This window comes from Crinia signifera, chromosome 11 (genome assembly GCF_055691185.1).
Source record: "Crinia signifera chromosome 11, ASM5569118v1, whole genome shotgun sequence".
NCBI lineage: Eukaryota > Metazoa > Chordata > Amphibia > Anura > Myobatrachidae > Crinia > Crinia signifera.
In genome coordinates, this window is record NC_139227.1 from 125,869,765 (window position 1) to 125,887,445 (window position 17,681).

The window sequence follows — 17,681 nt, forward strand, 5'->3', positions numbered from 1 at the left end:
ATACAGCCTATCCATTCACTTTGATCCAGTGACATCACTAAGGATGCAACCTATTCAGTCACTAGTAACCTGAGAATATCACTGTGAATGCAACCTATCCAGTACCTACAGTAGCAACGACTGACATCACTGAGAATACAGTCTATACAGTTGCTAGCAACCAGTGACATCACTGAGGAAACAGCCTATCCATTCACTTTGATCCAGTGACATCATTGAGAATGCAGCCTATCCATTCACGGGGAACCAATGACATCATTGAGAAAACAATGATGTGCGGCCTAATACCGGTATTATGCTGCACCCCCATTTCATTTTTTTAATATATATTGATATTATTGTGATTGTCTGTATACAAATAAACATTCAATTGAACATTGAACTGGGTCACACACAGTACTTATACTAGACATCTCCTGCTGCATTAACCTATACTAGCATCTTTGCGGATACCAAACGCATCTGAACCAGGCCCCTAGTGTACAACACACTGTACAAATGGAACCTCTGGACAACAAGCTTGGGCACAAAGCATGCTAACAGATGCTGCGAGAAATAGGAGGCCTGTAATAAAGGAGTCAGCGCAGACCACCACACTCCGGAACATTGCAGCGGAGCTGCCGGATCTCATTGGAAACACATAGTACAGATGGTTACCATCCCGAATAACGTTCCCAGCACAAAATAAAAATGTACGGAATGATAAGTAAAACCCCCCAGTGCAATACTGGACCGAGAGCAATAAATAGCAATAAATCTTCGGAGAATTTGAGGCGAGATTAAGTACAGACCAGAGCCATTATCTGCACTTACAAAATGTACAAACCCTGCTTTTGTTTGTGTCATCCTAAAACAAACCCAAGAGACTAATCCATAACCATGTTGTTATGTAGAAGACAATTATGCAACAAGTGTAAACTCGCAGCAAATCAGCAACTTCATTCAGCATTCGAAAGTTTGTTAAAGAGAAGGAACAGTACTGTTGTCACCTTTCCCAAAATGTCAGAAAATGGTTCAAAGTTATTCTCACACATTCCAATTATTCACAATGTCCAGGTCACAATATGCTGCATGAATAGGATCTGTGTGTTCAACCACAATCCAACCTAACTACCCAAAACAGCTTTAATGCTGTCTACACACTTGTACAATCTGCATGAGATCCAGATGAGATTTTGACTATGTATACAATTTAGACTATGTATACAATTCAGACTATATAGTGCAGATCTGCACTATATAGTCTATGCAGCCAAGACTTTCTGCATGAGATATAGTCAAAATCTCATCTGGATCTCATGCAGATTGTACAAGTGTGTCACACCTTAAGCCAGGGACATCTTAACGTATGGGCTCAGTGGGCACCTGCCAGGGACCTGTGATTCTAGGTTCCTCCAGCGGTGCTTGGGTATCAGTTCGCAATTGCTACCCAGCTGCCCTGATTGTGAATTTCACAAAGTGGCCAGGCAGCTGTGAACATGCGGATTGGTGCATGAGTGGAGCTATCCACCAACCAGAGTGCAGCATTCTACACCTGCCTCCGGGGCTGCAGCCAGTCACTGAATGGCTGCCAGCATCCTGATTGGTGGATGGCTGACTGGAGTTATAGTATCCACCAATCAGAGCGCTAAAAGCCAGTCACTGTATGGAAGCATTTGGAGAGAGAGCACAGGACTGCAAGAGGGGTAATATATGAATTGTAGGGGCCCCAGGGCCTGGTAGTATGGCCCTATTTTAACAATCCAGCAATAAGCCATCGTGGCTGCAATATTACAGCATTTATTTGCTAAAAATCCAAATGTATCAATATATTTGTTACAGTTCAGTTCCAGCTAAATAGTTTGTTTTCATCCAGAAAAAAAGAGCAGCAAGTGGGAATAAGGTATAAACCTGTACAGTATAGGAAACAGACGTGTATGATGTTACATGTTAAGAGGGCACAGGACAATGCAGTGGGCACTATCTTCATAAAGAAACATTATTAATTGTCTCCCTTCTATTATAAGACGTTTATGAGCAATGGTGTCACAACGCAGTTTTGTGTCGCGTGAACCGACATCGCCCGGATCACCGGAGTGACAAAAACGGTGGTTGTTACACAAAGCTCCACCCTCTCCCAAAGAGCCACGTCCCTCTCATGAAGCCACACCTTTTCTGACCACACCCCATTGGCAAGTGCATGTCCGTTTGGTAAGTGGCACCTCCATTCATGGGTAATGTCAGAGCATAGGAGATAACTAGCAGGACAAAGCAGTGATGAAAGCAGCCCTGGCTGACCATTGATTTAGTGCCCAATTTGGTAGTTGTGTACTAGCACGGCGCCCACGATATTTGGTCGCACTACATATAATCGCATCGCATGCCATACACCCGATGCACTGCGATGCGATTAAAAATTGTATAAGCCCCCTATACAATGTTTCATTGTATAAGCACCCTAATGGGGGCTTACAATGTTAAATGCACCCCCACTATGAACATGAACCCGAAGCGTGGCGAGCCCGCGAGGGGTGGCGGTACGCGTCCTATGACCTTTTCATACCCCCACTATCCACGTCGGCGTGGAGTATATCTCATATAGTGTGGCGAGCGCAGCAAGCCACCAAGCCCGAAGCGTGGCGAGCGCAGTGAGCACCGTGAGGGGATGCGCATTACTTTACATGTATTCCGCGTCCTCTCGCCACGCTTCGGGTTTGGTGGCTCGCTGCGCTCTCCACACTATATAAAATCAACTCCACGCCGACGTGGATAGTGGGGGTATGAAAAGGTCGTAGGACGCGTACCGCCGCCACTCGCGGGCTCGCTGCGCTCGCCTCGCTTCGGGTTCACGTTCATAGTGGGGGTGGCGTTGGGGTACATTTAACATTGTAAGCCCCCATTAGGGAGCTTATACAATTTTAAATCGCATACCATTGTATATGCGATACAATGGCATACAATGCGATGGTATACAATTTAAAATTATATAACATCGGCTGCCATCGCATCACATACCATGGCATGCGTTATGGTCTGCGTCCGATGGGCGCCGTGCTAGTACACAAGTACCCCCAATTTTGGGTAAATGTAACAGGGTGCATGAATCCGGAATTGTGAGTATACCCGTATTTTGACTATATGTGTGCTGCACAGATCGCTCAGCAGACATCCCGGTGTGCTGTGCAGGTGTACCGCAATGTGAGCTGAGCGATCGGGTTTAAGCCCGCCACTCAGCACGCTCGCCCCATGTGTAAAGGGTTTCACCTTGTAGAGGATTGCCACTTTAAAAATACAGGCATTCTCGCATGTTAATCCCGCACTACTAGATTCTTGCCCCGTATAACAGTTACCCCTTTGTCCTTCACTGCAATCTGTGTCTGTGATTCCCTCTAGCAGGGTTGATACAGTGGAGGAGGCGGCTAGACAGGGTACATTACCTGCAATCTGTGTCTGATTCCCTCTAGCAGGGCTGATACAGTGGAGGAGGCGGCTAGACAGGGTACATTACCTGCAATCTGTGTCTGTGATTCCCTCTAGCAGGGCTGATACAGTGGAGGAGGCGGCTAGACAGGGTACATTACCTGCAATCTGTGTCTGTGATTCCCTCTAGCAGGGCTGATACAGTGGAGGAGGCGGCTAGACAGGGTACATTACCTGCAATCTGTGTCTGTGATTCCCTCTAGCAGGGCTGATACAGGGGAGGAGGAGGCTAGACAGGGTACATTACCTGCAATCTGTGTCTGATTCCCTCTAGCAGGGCTGATACAGTGGAGGAGGCAGCTAGACAGGGTACATTACCTGCAATCTGTGTCTGTGATTCCCTCTAGCAGGGCTGATACAGTGGAGGAGGCGGCTAGACAGGGTACATTACCTGCAATCTGTGTCTGATTCCCTCCAGCAGGGCTGATACAGGGGAGGAGGAGGCTAGACAGGGTACATTACCTGCAATCTGTGTCTGTGATTCCCTCTAGCAGGGCTGATACAGGGGAGGAGGCGGCTAGACAGGGTACATTACCTGCAATCTGTGTCTGATTCCCTCTAGCAGGGCTGATACAGGGGAGGATGCGGCTAGACAGGGTACATTACCTGCAATCTGTGTCTGATTCCCTCTAGCAGGGCTGATACAGTGGAGGAGGCGGCTAGACAGGGTACATTACCTGCAATCTGTGTCTGATTCCCTCTAGCAGGGCTGATACAGGGGAGGAGGCGGCTAGACAGGGTACATTACCTGCAATCTGTGTCTGATTCCCTCTAGCAGGGCTGATGCAGTGGAGGAGGCGGCTAGACAGGGTACATTACCTGCAATCTGTGTCTGATTCCCTCTAGCAGGGCTGATACAGTGGAGGAGGCGGCTAGACAGGGTACATTACCTGCAATCTGTGTCTGATTCCCTCTAGCAGGGCTGATACAGTGGAGGAGGCGGCTAGACAGGGTACATTACCTGCAATCTGTGTCTGTGATTCCCTCTAGCAGGGCTGATACAGTGGAGGAGGCGGCTAGACAGGGTACATTACCTGCAATCTGTGTCTGATTCCCTTTAGCAGGGCTGATACAGTGGAGGAGGCGGCTAGACAGGGTACATTACCTGCAATCTGTGTCTGTGATTCCTTCTAGCAGGGCTGATACAGGGGAGGAGGCGGCTAGACAGGGTACATTACCTGCAATCTGTGTCTGATTCCCTTTAGCAGGGCTGATACAGGGGAGGAGGCGGCTAGACAGGGTACATTACCTGCAATCTGTGTCTGATTCCCTCTAGCAGGGCTGATACAGGGGAGGAGGCGGCTAGACAGGGTACATTACCTGCAATCTGTGTCTGATTCCCTTTAGCAGGGCTGATACAGTGGAGGAGGCGGCTAGACAGGGTACATTACCTGCAATCTGTGTCTGATTCCCTCTAGCAGGGCTGATACAGGGGAGGAGGCGGCTAGACAGGGTACATTACCTGCAATCTGTGTCTGATTCCCTCTAGCAGGGCTGATACAGTGGAGGAGGCGGCTAGACAGGGTACATTACCTGCAATCTGTGTCTGATTCCCTCTAGCAGGGCTGATACAGTGGAGGAGGCGGCTAGACAGGGTACATTACCTGCAATCTGTGTCTGATTCCCTCTAGCAGGGCTGATACAGTGGAGGAGGCGGCTAGACAGGGTACATTACCTGCAATCTGTGTCTGATTCCCTCTAGCAGGGCTGATGCAGTGGAGGAGGCGGCTAGACAGGGTACATTACCTGCAATCTGTGTCTGATTCCCTCTAGCAGGGCTGATACAGAGGAGGAGGCGGCTAGACAGGGTACATTACCTGCAATCTGTGTCTGATTCCCTCTAGCAGGGCTGATACAGTGGAGGAGGCGGCTACACAGGGTACATTACCTGCAATCTGTGTCTGATTCCCTCTAGCAGGGCTGATACAGAGGAGGAGGCGGCTAGACAGGGTACATTACCTGCAATCTGTGTCTGATTCCCTCTAGCAGGGCTGATACAGGGGAGGAGGCGGCTAGACAGGGTACATTACCTGCAATCTGTGTCTGATTCCCTCTAGCAGGGCTGATACAGGGGAGGAGGCGGCTAGACAGGGTACATTACCTGCAATCTGTGTCTGATTCCCTCTAGCAGGGCTGATGCAGTGGAGGAGGCGGCTAGACAGGGTACATTACCTGCAATCTGTGTCTGATTCCCTCTAGCAGGGCTGATACAGTGGAGGAGGCGGCTAGACAGGGTACATTACCTGCAATCTGTGTCTGATTCCCTCTAGCAGGGCTGATACAGTGGAGGAGGCGGCTAGACAGGGTACATTACCTGCAATCTGTGTCTGTGATTCCTTCTAGCAGGGCTGATGCAGTGGAGGAGGCGGCTAGACAGGGTACATTACCTGCAATCTGTGTCTGATTCCCTCTAGCAGGGCTGATACAGTGGAGGAGGCGGCTAGACAGGGTACATTACCTGCAATCTGTGTCTGATTCCCTCTAGCAGGGCTGATACAGGGGAGGAGGCGGCTAGACAGGGTACATTACCTGCAATCTGTGTCTGTGATTCCCTCTAGCAGGGCTGATACAGTGGAGGAGGCAGCTAGACAGGGTACATTACCTGCAATCTGTGTCTGTGATTCCCTCTAGCAGGGCTGATGCAGTGGAGGAGGCGGCTAGACAGGGTACATTACCTGCAATCTGTGTCTGATTCCCTCTAGCAGGGCTGATACAGTGGAGGAGGCGGCTAGACAGGGTACATTACCTGCAATCTGTGTCTGATTCCCTCTAGCAGGGCTGATACAGTGGAGGAGGCGGCTAGACAGGGTACATTACCTGCAATCTGTGTCTGTGATTCCCTCTAGCAGGGCTGATACAGTGGAGGAGGCGGCTAGACAGGGTACATTACCTGCAATCTGTGTCTGATTCCCTCTAGCAGGGCTGATACAGTGGAGGAGGCGGCTAGACAGGGTACATTACCTGCAATCTGTGTCTGTGATTCCTTCTAGCAGGGCTGATACAGGGGAGGAGGCGGCTAGACAGGGTACATTACCTGCAATCTGTGTCTGATTCCCTTTAGCAGGGCTGATGCAGTGGAGGAGGCGGCTAGACAGGGTACATTACCTGCAATCTGTGTCTGATTCCCTCTAGCAGGGCTGATACAGTGGAGGAGGCGGCTAGACAGGGTACATTACCTGCAATCTGTGTCTGTGATTCCCTCTAGCAGGGCTGATACAGTGGAGGAGGCGGCTAGACAGGGTACATTACCTGCAATCTGTGTCTGATTCCCTTTAGCAGGGCTGATACAGTGGAGGAGGCGGCTAGACAGGGTACATTACCTGCAATCTGTGTCTGTGATTCCTTCTAGCAGGGCTGATACAGGGGAGGAGGCGGCTAGACAGGGTACATTACCTGCAATCTGTGTCTGATTCCCTTTAGCAGGGCTGATACAGGGGAGGAGGCGGCTAGACAGGGTACATTACCTGCAATCTGTGTCTGATTCCCTCTAGCAGGGCTGATACAGGGGAGGAGGCGGCTAGACAGGGTACATTACCTGCAATCTGTGTCTGATTCCCTTTAGCAGGGCTGATACAGTGGAGGAGGCGGCTAGACAGGGTACATTACCTGCAATCTGTGTCTGATTCCCTCTAGCAGGGCTGATACAGGGGAGGAGGCGGCTAGACAGGGTACATTACCTGCAATCTGTGTCTGATTCCCTCTAGCAGGGCTGATACAGTGGAGGAGGCGGCTAGACAGGGTACATTACCTGCAATCTGTGTCTGATTCCCTCTAGCAGGGCTGATACAGTGGAGGAGGCGGCTAGACAGGGTACATTACCTGCAATCTGTGTCTGATTCCCTCTAGCAGGGCTGATACAGTGGAGGAGGCGGCTAGACAGGGTACATTACCTGCAATCTGTGTCTGATTCCCTCTAGCAGGGCTGATGCAGTGGAGGAGGCGGCTAGACAGGGTACATTACCTGCAATCTGTGTCTGATTCCCTCTAGCAGGGCTGATACAGAGGAGGAGGCGGCTAGACAGGGTACATTACCTGCAATCTGTGTCTGATTCCCTCTAGCAGGGCTGATACAGTGGAGGAGGCGGCTACACAGGGTACATTACCTGCAATCTGTGTCTGATTCCCTCTAGCAGGGCTGATACAGAGGAGGAGGCGGCTAGACAGGGTACATTACCTGCAATCTGTGTCTGATTCCCTCTAGCAGGGCTGATACAGGGGAGGAGGCGGCTAGACAGGGTACATTACCTGCAATCTGTGTCTGATTCCCTCTAGCAGGGCTGATACAGGGGAGGAGGCGGCTAGACAGGGTACATTACCTGCAATCTGTGTCTGATTCCCTCTAGCAGGGCTGATGCAGTGGAGGAGGCGGCTAGACAGGGTACATTACCTGCAATCTGTGTCTGATTCCCTCTAGCAGGGCTGATACAGTGGAGGAGGCGGCTAGACAGGGTACATTACCTGCAATCTGTGTCTGATTCCCTCTAGCAGGGCTGATACAGTGGAGGAGGCGGCTAGACAGGGTACATTACCTGCAATCTGTGTCTGTGATTCCTTCTAGCAGGGCTGATGCAGTGGAGGAGGCGGCTAGACAGGGTACATTACCTGCAATCTGTGTCTGATTCCCTCTAGCAGGGCTGATACAGTGGAGGAGGCGGCTAGACAGGGTACATTACCTGCAATCTGTGTCTGATTCCCTCTAGCAGGGCTGATACAGGGGAGGAGGCGGCTAGACAGGGTACATTACCTGCAATCTGTGTCTGTGATTCCCTCTAGCAGGGCTGATACAGTGGAGGAGGCAGCTAGACAGGGTACATTACATGCAATCTGTGTCTGTGATTCCCTCTAGCAGGGCTGATGCAGTGGAGGAGGCGGCTAGACAGGGTACATTACCTGCAATCTGTGTCTGATTCCCTCTAGCAGGGCTGATACAGTGGAGGAGGCGGCTAGACAGGGTACATTACCTGCAATCTGTGTCTGATTCCCTCTAGCAGGGCTGATACAGTGGAGGAGGCGGCTAGACAGGGTACATTACCTGCAATCTGTGTCTGTGATTCCCTCTAGCAGGGCTGATACAGTGGAGGAGGCGGCTAGACAGGGTACATTACCTGCAATCTGTGTCTGATTCCCTCTAGCAGGGCTGATACAGTGGAGGAGGCGGCTAGACAGGGTACATTACCTGCAATCTGTGTCTGTGATTCCTTCTAGCAGGGCTGATACAGGGGAGGAGGCGGCTAGACAGGGTACATTACCTGCAATCTGTGTCTGATTCCCTTTAGCAGGGCTGATGCAGTGGAGGAGGCGGCTAGACAGGGTACATTACCTGCAATCTGTGTCTGATTCCCTCTAGCAGGGCTGATACAGAGGAGGAGGCGGCTAGACAGGGTACATTACCTGCAATCTGTGTCTGATTCCCTCTAGCAGGGCTGATACAGTGGAGGAGGCGGCTAGACAGGGTACATTACCTGCAATCTGTGTCTGATTCCCTCTAGCAGGGCTGATACAGGGGAGGAGGTGGCTACACAGGGTACATTACCTGCAATCTGTGTCTGATTCCCTCTAGCAGGGCTGATACAGGGGAGGAGGCGGCTAGACAGGGTACATTACCTGCAATCTGTGTCTGATTCCCTCTAGCAGGGCTGATACAGTGGAGGAGGCGGCTAGACAGGGTACATTACCTGCAATCTGTGTCTGATTCCCTCTAGCAGGGCTGATGCAGTGGAGGAGGCGGCTAGACAGGGTACATTACCTGCAATCTGTGTCTGATTCCCTCTAGCAGGGCTGATACAGTGGAGGAGGCGGCTAGACAGGGTACATTACCTGCAATCTGTGTCTGTGATTCCCTCTAGCAGGGCTGATACAGTGGAGGAAGCGGCTAGACAGGGTACATTACCTGCAATCTGTGTCTGATTCCCTCTAGCAGGGCTGATACAGTGGAGGAAGCGGCTAGACAGGGTACATTACCTGCAATCTGTGTCTGTGATTCCCTCTAGCAGGGCTGATACAGTGGAGGAAGCGGCTAGACAGGGTACATTACCTGCAATCTGTGTCTGTGATTCCCTCTAGCAGGGCTGATACAGTGGAGGAGGCGGCTAGACAGGGTACATTACCTGCAATCTGTGTCTGATTCCCTCTAGCAGGGCTGATACAGGGGAGGAGGCGGCTACACAGGGTACATTACCTGCAATCTGTGTCTGATTCCCTCTAGCAGGGCTGATACAGTGGAGGAGGCGGCTAGACAGGGTACATTACCTGCAATCTGTGTCTGTGATTCCCTCTAGCAGGGCTGATACAGTGGAGGAGGAGGCTAGACAGGGTACATTACCTGCAATCTGTGTCTGATTCCCTCTAGCAGGGCTGATACAGGGGAGGAGGCGGCTAGACAGGGTACATTACCTGCAATCTGTGTCTGATTCCCTCTAGCAGGGCCGATACAGTGGAGGAGGCGGCTAGACAGGGTACATTACCTGCAATCTGTGTCTGATTCCCTCCAGCAGGGCTGATACAGTGGAGGAGGCGGCTAGACAGGGTACATTACCTGCAATCTGTGTCTGATTCCCTCTAGCAGGGCCGATACAGTGGAGGAGGCGGCTAGACAGGGTACATTACCTGCAATCTGTGTCTGATTCCCTCTAGCAGGGCCGATACAGTGGAGGAGGCGGCTAGACAGGGTACATTACCTGCAATCTGTGTCTGATTCCCTCTAGCAGGGCCGATACAGTGGAGGAGGCGGCTAGACAGGGTACATTACCTGCAATCTGTGTCTGATTCCCTCTAGCAGGGCTGATACAGTGGAGGAGGCGGCTAGACAGGGTACATTACCTGCAATCTGTGTCTGATTCCCTCTAGCAGGGCCGATACAGTGGAGGAGGTGGCTAGACAGGGTACATTACCTGCAATCTGTGTCTGATTCCCTCCAGCAGGGCCGATACAGTGGAGGAGGCGGCTAGACAGGGTACATTACCTGCAATCTGTGTCTGATTCCCTCTATCAGGGCTGATACAGGGGAGGAGGCGGCTACACAGGGTACATTACCTGCAATCTGTGTCTGATTCCCTCTAGCAGGGCTGATACAGGGGAGGAGGCGGCTAGACAGGGTACATTACCTGCAATCTGTGTCTGTGATTCCCTCTAGCAGGGCTGATACAGGGGAGGAGGCGGCTAGACAGGGTACATTACCTGCAATCTGTGTCTGATTCCCTCTAGCAGGGCTGATACAGTGGAGGAGGCGGCTAGACAGGGTACATTACCTGCAATCTGTGTCTGATTCCCTCCAGCAGGGCCGATACAGTGGAGGAGGCGGCTAGACAGGGTACATTACCTGCAATCTGTGTCTGATTCCCTCTAGCAGGGCTGATACAGTGGAGGAGGCGGCTAGACAGGGTACATTACCTGCAATCTGTGTCTGATTCCCTCTAGCAGGGCTGATACAGTGGAGGAGGCGGCTAGACAGGGTACATTACCTGCAATCTGTGTCTGTGATTCCCTCTAGCAGGGCTGATACAGGGGAGGAGGCGGCTAGACAGGGTACATTACCTGCAATCTGTGTCTGTGATTCCCTCTAGCAGGGCTGATACAGGGGAGGAGGCGGCTAGACAGGGTACATTACCTGCAATCTGTGTCTGTGATTCCCTCTAGCAGGGCTGATACAGTGGAGGAGGCGGCTAGACAGGGTACATTACCTGCAATCTGTGTCTGATTCCCTCTAGCAGGGCTGATACAGTGGAGGAGGCGGCTAGACAGGGTACATTACCTGCAATCTGTGTCTGATTCCCTCTAGCAGGGCCGATACAGTGGAGGAGGCAGCTAGACAGGGTACATTACCTGCAATCTGTGTCTGTGATTCCCTCTAGCAGGGCTGATACAGTGGAGGAGGCGGCTAGACAGGGTACATTACCTGCAATCTGTGTCTGATTCCCTCTAGCAGGGCTGATACAGTGGAGGAGGCGGCTAGACAGGGTACATTACCTGCAATCTGTGTCTGATTCCCTCTAGCAGGGCTGATACAGTGGAGGAGGCGGCTAGACAGGGTACATTACCTGCAATCTGTGTCTGTGATTCCCTCTAGCAGGGCTGATACAGTGGAGGAGGCGGCTAGACAGGGTACATTACCTGCAGAGTGCAGTTCATCATCCGGATGATATAATCAAACTGCTGATGGTTCAGGATGGCGCGGTTCTGCTGTACGTGGCAGCCCAGCTCTTCGGTGAGACACTGTCTGGCAGCTTTACCTTTCAGGGCGCGGAGCGCGGCAGGCAGCGCCTGGAAACAGGAAAGAGTCACATCACTGTCTGCAGACACATTGTGACCGCGTTCTTTATACATAGCGAATAACGAAGACACAAGGCTGTAGTGTCACAGCAAACTGGAGAGAAGAACATGAATTTGGTGACATATGTTACAATCTAATTTGTTATCAATATTTAGATAATGAAGGAGATTTGTGATGACAATCGGATGTGGATGTCAATTCGCCCCTTGGCTGAAGCTGAATGTAGAGCGTGTACTGCAGCCGAAGTGAAACGACCCAGCAACTGCCTATGGTGCAGAGTTTAAATGCAGCTCGGGGTTACGCTCTGGAAAGACAGAATCTGATAGGAGTAAAGGGGCCTACACACACACACACAGATCTGTTGCGTGATCTAAGCGATCTGCCAGGGCCAGTGTTCTCCGGTGAGAACACTGGCCCTGACCGGTTAATATCCAGCATGCTGGATATTAATCACCGGCGACAGCGACGTAGGGGCATTTGCTACGCGATCTACTAAGATCTTTTAGAAAATGGCCCTAAATCGCTCCGTGTGTAGGCCCCATAACTCTGCTTCAAGTCATTATAAAGTGACTGCACAGAAAAAGCAACTGTTCAGCAATAAGGAAAACCGAAGTAGAAAATTGTAACTTCTAGAGCAGGAATCATCGCAGACATGAAACGAAATATGTCGGTTTGTACATGTCCCCCTGCGACTTCTCCTAGAGTAGCACTAAGGGTACAATAGGGTGCGAGAGCAGACCCCATGCGCATAGTAACTAGTACGCATAGATCCATGCACCCATGTGACCGCACGCTTGCCTTTACAGCCGCCCTATAAACGAAATGAGGGTGTACCCAGAAATACAGCACAACAGATGCTGACTGATATCATACTGTGGATCAAACTTTCTTGGATTACCAAGCGCGTCCATTACGTGTAGACAGGTGAAAAACCTGGGAACAGTGGGCACGATTCAGGCTTGAATGTAGCCCTGCCGATTATCAGAGAACTGCGCAAGCTGTGTGTGAAAAAACAGCATTTTCCGGTAGTGACCCGGAAAACGCAGGCATTCCCCGGTGGGTTGGGAGTGAAGGCCACTGACGTCATCTGCAGCCTCGTTCTCCCACATGGCCATCGCAGCGCTGAGTCTAGGCTTACTCTGTGCTGTGACGAGAGGGGAAAACGATTCGACGGTGAGTAGTTTTGAATGGTTTTCCCCTCAAGTGAGGGGGGGGGGGCGCGGTAGTGTAGTTGCTCTGGCGGCTGTGCGTCGTTTATCTGATCACTGGGCACAGAAAACTTGCAGCCCAAGGACCAGATCTGCATAGGTCCCAGTGTCCTGAGGAGAGCTTTACATATCCAGGCTCATGCAGACACTAGTACGGAGGCTATGATGAGACTTGTGGTCCTCTAAAGTCCATATTTGCCGGTATCTGACTGGGACTAAACAGAAGGAAACGTGGCTGCCCAGAAGACGAAACAGAAAGCGACAGATGAGCTTGTTTGACAGCTGGCAGAACCTCAGAGGGAACCGGCACATTCCAGGAATACGGTCAGAGGAGCGAGCTGACATTGCACATCAATCGTACAGCTTACATGCAAGTCCGCTGCGGGCTCTGATGTAACTGTCAAAGCTTCTATTAAAGTTTAGAGAACATCAAAAAATGATAAATGGTTATTTCAGCAATAAATTAACCCCTCGTGGTTAGATTTGGGGCTTTTGGACTGGCCCATCCCAACATTAATATTACTTTTGAATTTCCCAAAAATTCCACTACATTGCTCCTCATCAGAACAGCCAAATACTTTACTGGAAAAATGCAGCAAGAAATAATCGGAGGCATTAATCCACCTTTCCAAAACCGCTAAAATCCAGATTGGACACATCGGTACTACGGATGGTGTTACATTACAAGACTGAGCTCTTGAGTTTAATTTCCACGACGGCCCTAACTGTGTGGAGTTTGTATATTCTCCATGAGCTTGCTCCTCAGTATCTTCCCAAACACAAAGATCGGAATAAAGTATATAGAGAAATACCTTTTCTGTTTCCAGTGTTTTGTTCTCGAATATGTGCGCGATGCAGTTGCGAACCACCTCCAGCCTGCGGGCACTGTTGAAGACAGAACTGGTTTTGTCCACTATGGAAACTGTCAGAGAAACAGAAAGAAAACATTATCCTACAATGGATGTTGCGGTCTAGTGCAGCGCTGTGGAACACAGGGTTTATATAATAAAGGGTTATTAAAAGTAGTGGCGGATCCAGTGGTGGGGCTGCAGCAGAGTCCACAATTCAAATATGGGAGGCAGCAACTGCCACCCCAACTGCTGCCAAACAATGCTGGCCAGGACTCACTGGCAGTTGGTGCTGATCCACAGTTTGCCCCACCCCTGGATCCGCCAATGGTTAATATAGTGATACTATCACAGCTAGGGGACAGTATGTGGCTGAGCGGCCGGATCTAACCTCATTTCCCAGAGGTTGGGAGATGGATACAGCACAGGACAATACCGGTCACCTGCCGTCCCTAGTTACATACTGTGAATGATGCCTGTAAATGCTTAGCACAGACGTGAAACATAAAACATCGGAAATCCCCAGGGCCAGGTCCCTGCATTTAACTGCAGAGTGCAATGACTACACACAGAAGGTCCGATTCAAACCTAATTGGTGGGCTGCGATCAGGTAAACGCCACGCTGCACAAGTTAATTAGTTTGCAGCCATGTATATAGGGGAAAGCCAGGATTTATGCTGTTGATGTCAGTGGCCCTCCCTCCTAACGGCCAAGGAACACCTGTGTTTTCAGGGGCGCTCCCAGAAAATGCAGAGTTTTTGCTCTGAAATGGCCGCAGGGTGTCAATCAAACTAGCCATCGCTTGCTGCCTTTGCACAGATGGCTCAGGCATGCACTCAGAGTACACGCATTCGTCCGATAATCGGCAGGGCTGAGAAATTGCATTTATATCTGCTAAACTACATGGTTTCCCTGGAATTACCCCCAGGAGAGTTTCCTGATCATGGACTAATAGCTTGTTCTTTATAGAACCCAAATCTCAGATTTCCTTTGTATTAGAACAGGCCACTAATAGGAAGCAGGAACTGAGTCAGGCTCACTGTGTCCTGGAAGGGAGATAACAACTGATGGGTTCTCTCTAACCACCATAAAGGACAGGTCTATATTACCCAGGCACCCTGGATTTCTATCTGCCTTAATGATTTAGAATCCATTGGAAATACTTGTAGTTTGATTCCGCAGCATTACAGCATGGAAGTTGGGTGAGCATCTATCGTGAATAAGACAAATGTGAGCTGAGCCCCAATCATGGAAGACCTACCGACAGCGGAACCGGCCGGGACAACACATTTCTTCTCAAGTCTACCAGCCAATGCGGAATTCTGGCTTTTGTGGACTCCTTCTTGGATCAGCTCTTGGACTTTGAGGTCATTAATCTTTGGGAAGGGCATGATGTGGACCCGCAAGTGTGATCCTTCCGTCGGCTTCGGAACTTTTTGGAATGCCATGTGTGGGTTGGGATTTTCCTAAACAAAATATGATGCACATGTACAATAAAGATGATGTGGGAGAATAAATGGGCATAATAACATTCGGTACTTGTGTAGTTTCACGGCGCCGCCGCGCGCACACTCCGTGTATGAAACTTGGAAGCTTGCCAGACGCTCTGTTTAACTGTGCGCGTGCCGCTCTAGCTGTTCTCAGCGCAGCGTGTGGCTGCTTTCCTTATGTAAGCTACGTTATCAGCGTAGCGCTGGCCAGCAGCAGCGCACGCTGCCCAGCGCTGACAGGTCACTGTGGTTCTTGTAGTTCCACAGTAAAAAACCGTGGGGGGGGTGCCTGGATTCAGACGCAAAACTGTCTAAATCCAGTTGCGTTGCAAGCCACTAAGAAGCCGGGAGTTTAGATTTAGCTGGGTCTAGGGGTACATGATTAAAACCTGTCCACAATGCCAATAGTCGAGGCAACAGCTTTCGACCTTGTAAATTCCACTATCCAGGCCAACCCGAAGCGTGGCGAGCGCAGCGGTACGCGTCCTATGACCTTTTCGTACCCCCACTATCCACGTCGGCGTGGAGTTGAGAATAGAAAGTGTGTCGAGCGCAGCGAGCCACCGAGCCCGAAGCGTGGCGAGCCCCGCGAGGGGACGCGGACACCTGTGAAGCCCGCGAGGGGACGTGGACACCTGTGAAGCCCGCGAGGGGACGCGGACACCTGTGAAGCCCGCGAGGGGACGCGGACACCTGTGAAGGTATCCGCGTTCGCTCGCCACGCTTCGGGCTCGGTGGCTCGCGGCACTTTCTATTCTCAACTCCACGCCGACGTGGATAGAGGGGGTATGAAAAGGTCATAGGACGCATACCGCCGCCGTTCGCCACGCTTCGGGTTGGCGTGGATAGTGGAATTAACAAGGTCGACAGCTGTTACGTCGACTAGTGTCATTGTGAACAGCTTTAATAGTGTACTGGGTGTCCAGTTCAGGGAGTGTGGATGTAGACGCATTAGCGTCTAAATTGCCGGGGTGTCCAGTTTACGTGCCCCCGTTGTCAGCGGTGCGCATGACTGCCTATTTCACTGTGGAACTACAAGTACCATAGTGACCTGTCAGCACTGGGCAGCGTGCGCTGCTGCTGCCCAGCGCTACGCTGATAACGTAGCTTACATAAGGAAAGCTGCCACGCGCTGCGCTGAGAACAGCTAGAGCAGCACGCGCACAGTTAAACAGAGCGTCTGGTAAGCTGCCAAGTTTCATACACAGAGTGTGCGCGCGGCTACGCCGTGAAACTACACAAGTACCTAACATTCTAAGACATATAACAGAGAGAGAGAGAGAGAGGGGGGGGGAGAGAGAGAGAGGGGGAGGGCAGGACAGTATCTAAGGGTTCACATGAAAATAATTCTAGTTATCAACAGCTTGAGCACCTGGTCATTGGGACATGGTTGGGAGGAATACCAGGCATCCATACATAGTCATACAGAAACCACTCACTGATTTTAGACTTTTTTCCATTTTAATAATTCAATAGTGATTTTTTACAAATCACTTTCTACTGGCGCCATACTACTCTGTACTACACTACTCAGCTGGCACCACACTCTACTACAGCAACACTACACTCTAATACACTGGCGCCATACTACTCTGTACTACACTACTCTGCTGGCACCACACCACACTCTACTACAGCAACACTACACTCTAATACACTGGTGCCACACTACTCTCTACTACACTACTCAGCTGGCACCACACTCTACTACAGCAACACTACACTCTAATACACTGGTGCCACACTACTCTCTACTACACCACTTTCTACTGGTGCTATACTACAATACTCTACTGGCGCCATACTACTCGTTATGACAATGCTCTCTACTACAGCCACACTATTTACCACACTACTCTCTACTACACTACTTTCTACTAGCTTCACGTTACTCTCATCTACACTGCTCTTCATTGGTGCTACGCTACCCTCACTACACTACTCTCTACTGGCACCACACTGCTCTCATCTACACTACTCTCTACTGGCACCACACTATTTACTACACTACCTGCAGCCACCACACTACTATCTAACACACTACTCTCTACTGGTGTCACACTACCCTCTACTACACTACTCTCCAATTGCATGACACTGCTCTCTACTGGTATTATCTTGACATCTTTGATACCAGGATGCTGCAACGTCTTGAGAGCGGGGAACCAAACCACTAAACATTTATAGGTCGGAGGAACCTCATGAAAGATGGGTGCTCAGAAGGTTGTGCCTCCTCTACCCCCCCCCCCCCACAAAACGAGGAGGATTTTATAGTAGAAGTGGGTAACTAAAGTGCTGCCAGTTGTAGTGTAGATATATATCAGCAGTCTGTGTAGGCCTGTCGAGTTTATCTGTCGGGTTGGGAACTGAAACCAGTGGCATAGAAATTAGGATACATTAAGAAAAA

At 50.5% G+C, this 17,681-nt stretch overlaps 1 protein-coding gene across 4 annotated transcripts in view; it reads right to left on the reverse strand.

Moving 5' to 3' along the window:
• Positions 1-17,681, reverse strand: part of SBF2 (SET binding factor 2) — a 323,119-nt gene that overhangs the window by 109,480 nt on the left and 195,958 nt on the right. For all 4 annotated transcript variants that reach the window (XM_083164721.1, XM_083164720.1, XM_083164719.1 and 1 more), the window contains exons 14-16: positions 15,046-15,250; positions 13,749-13,858; positions 11,569-11,718 (exon numbers count right to left, since the gene is read on the reverse strand). In XM_083164721.1, the coding sequence (XP_083020847.1) occupies positions 11,569-11,718; positions 13,749-13,858; positions 15,046-15,250 (465 nt within the window). The remainder of the gene's footprint in view (positions 1-11,568; positions 11,719-13,748; positions 13,859-15,045; positions 15,251-17,681) is intronic.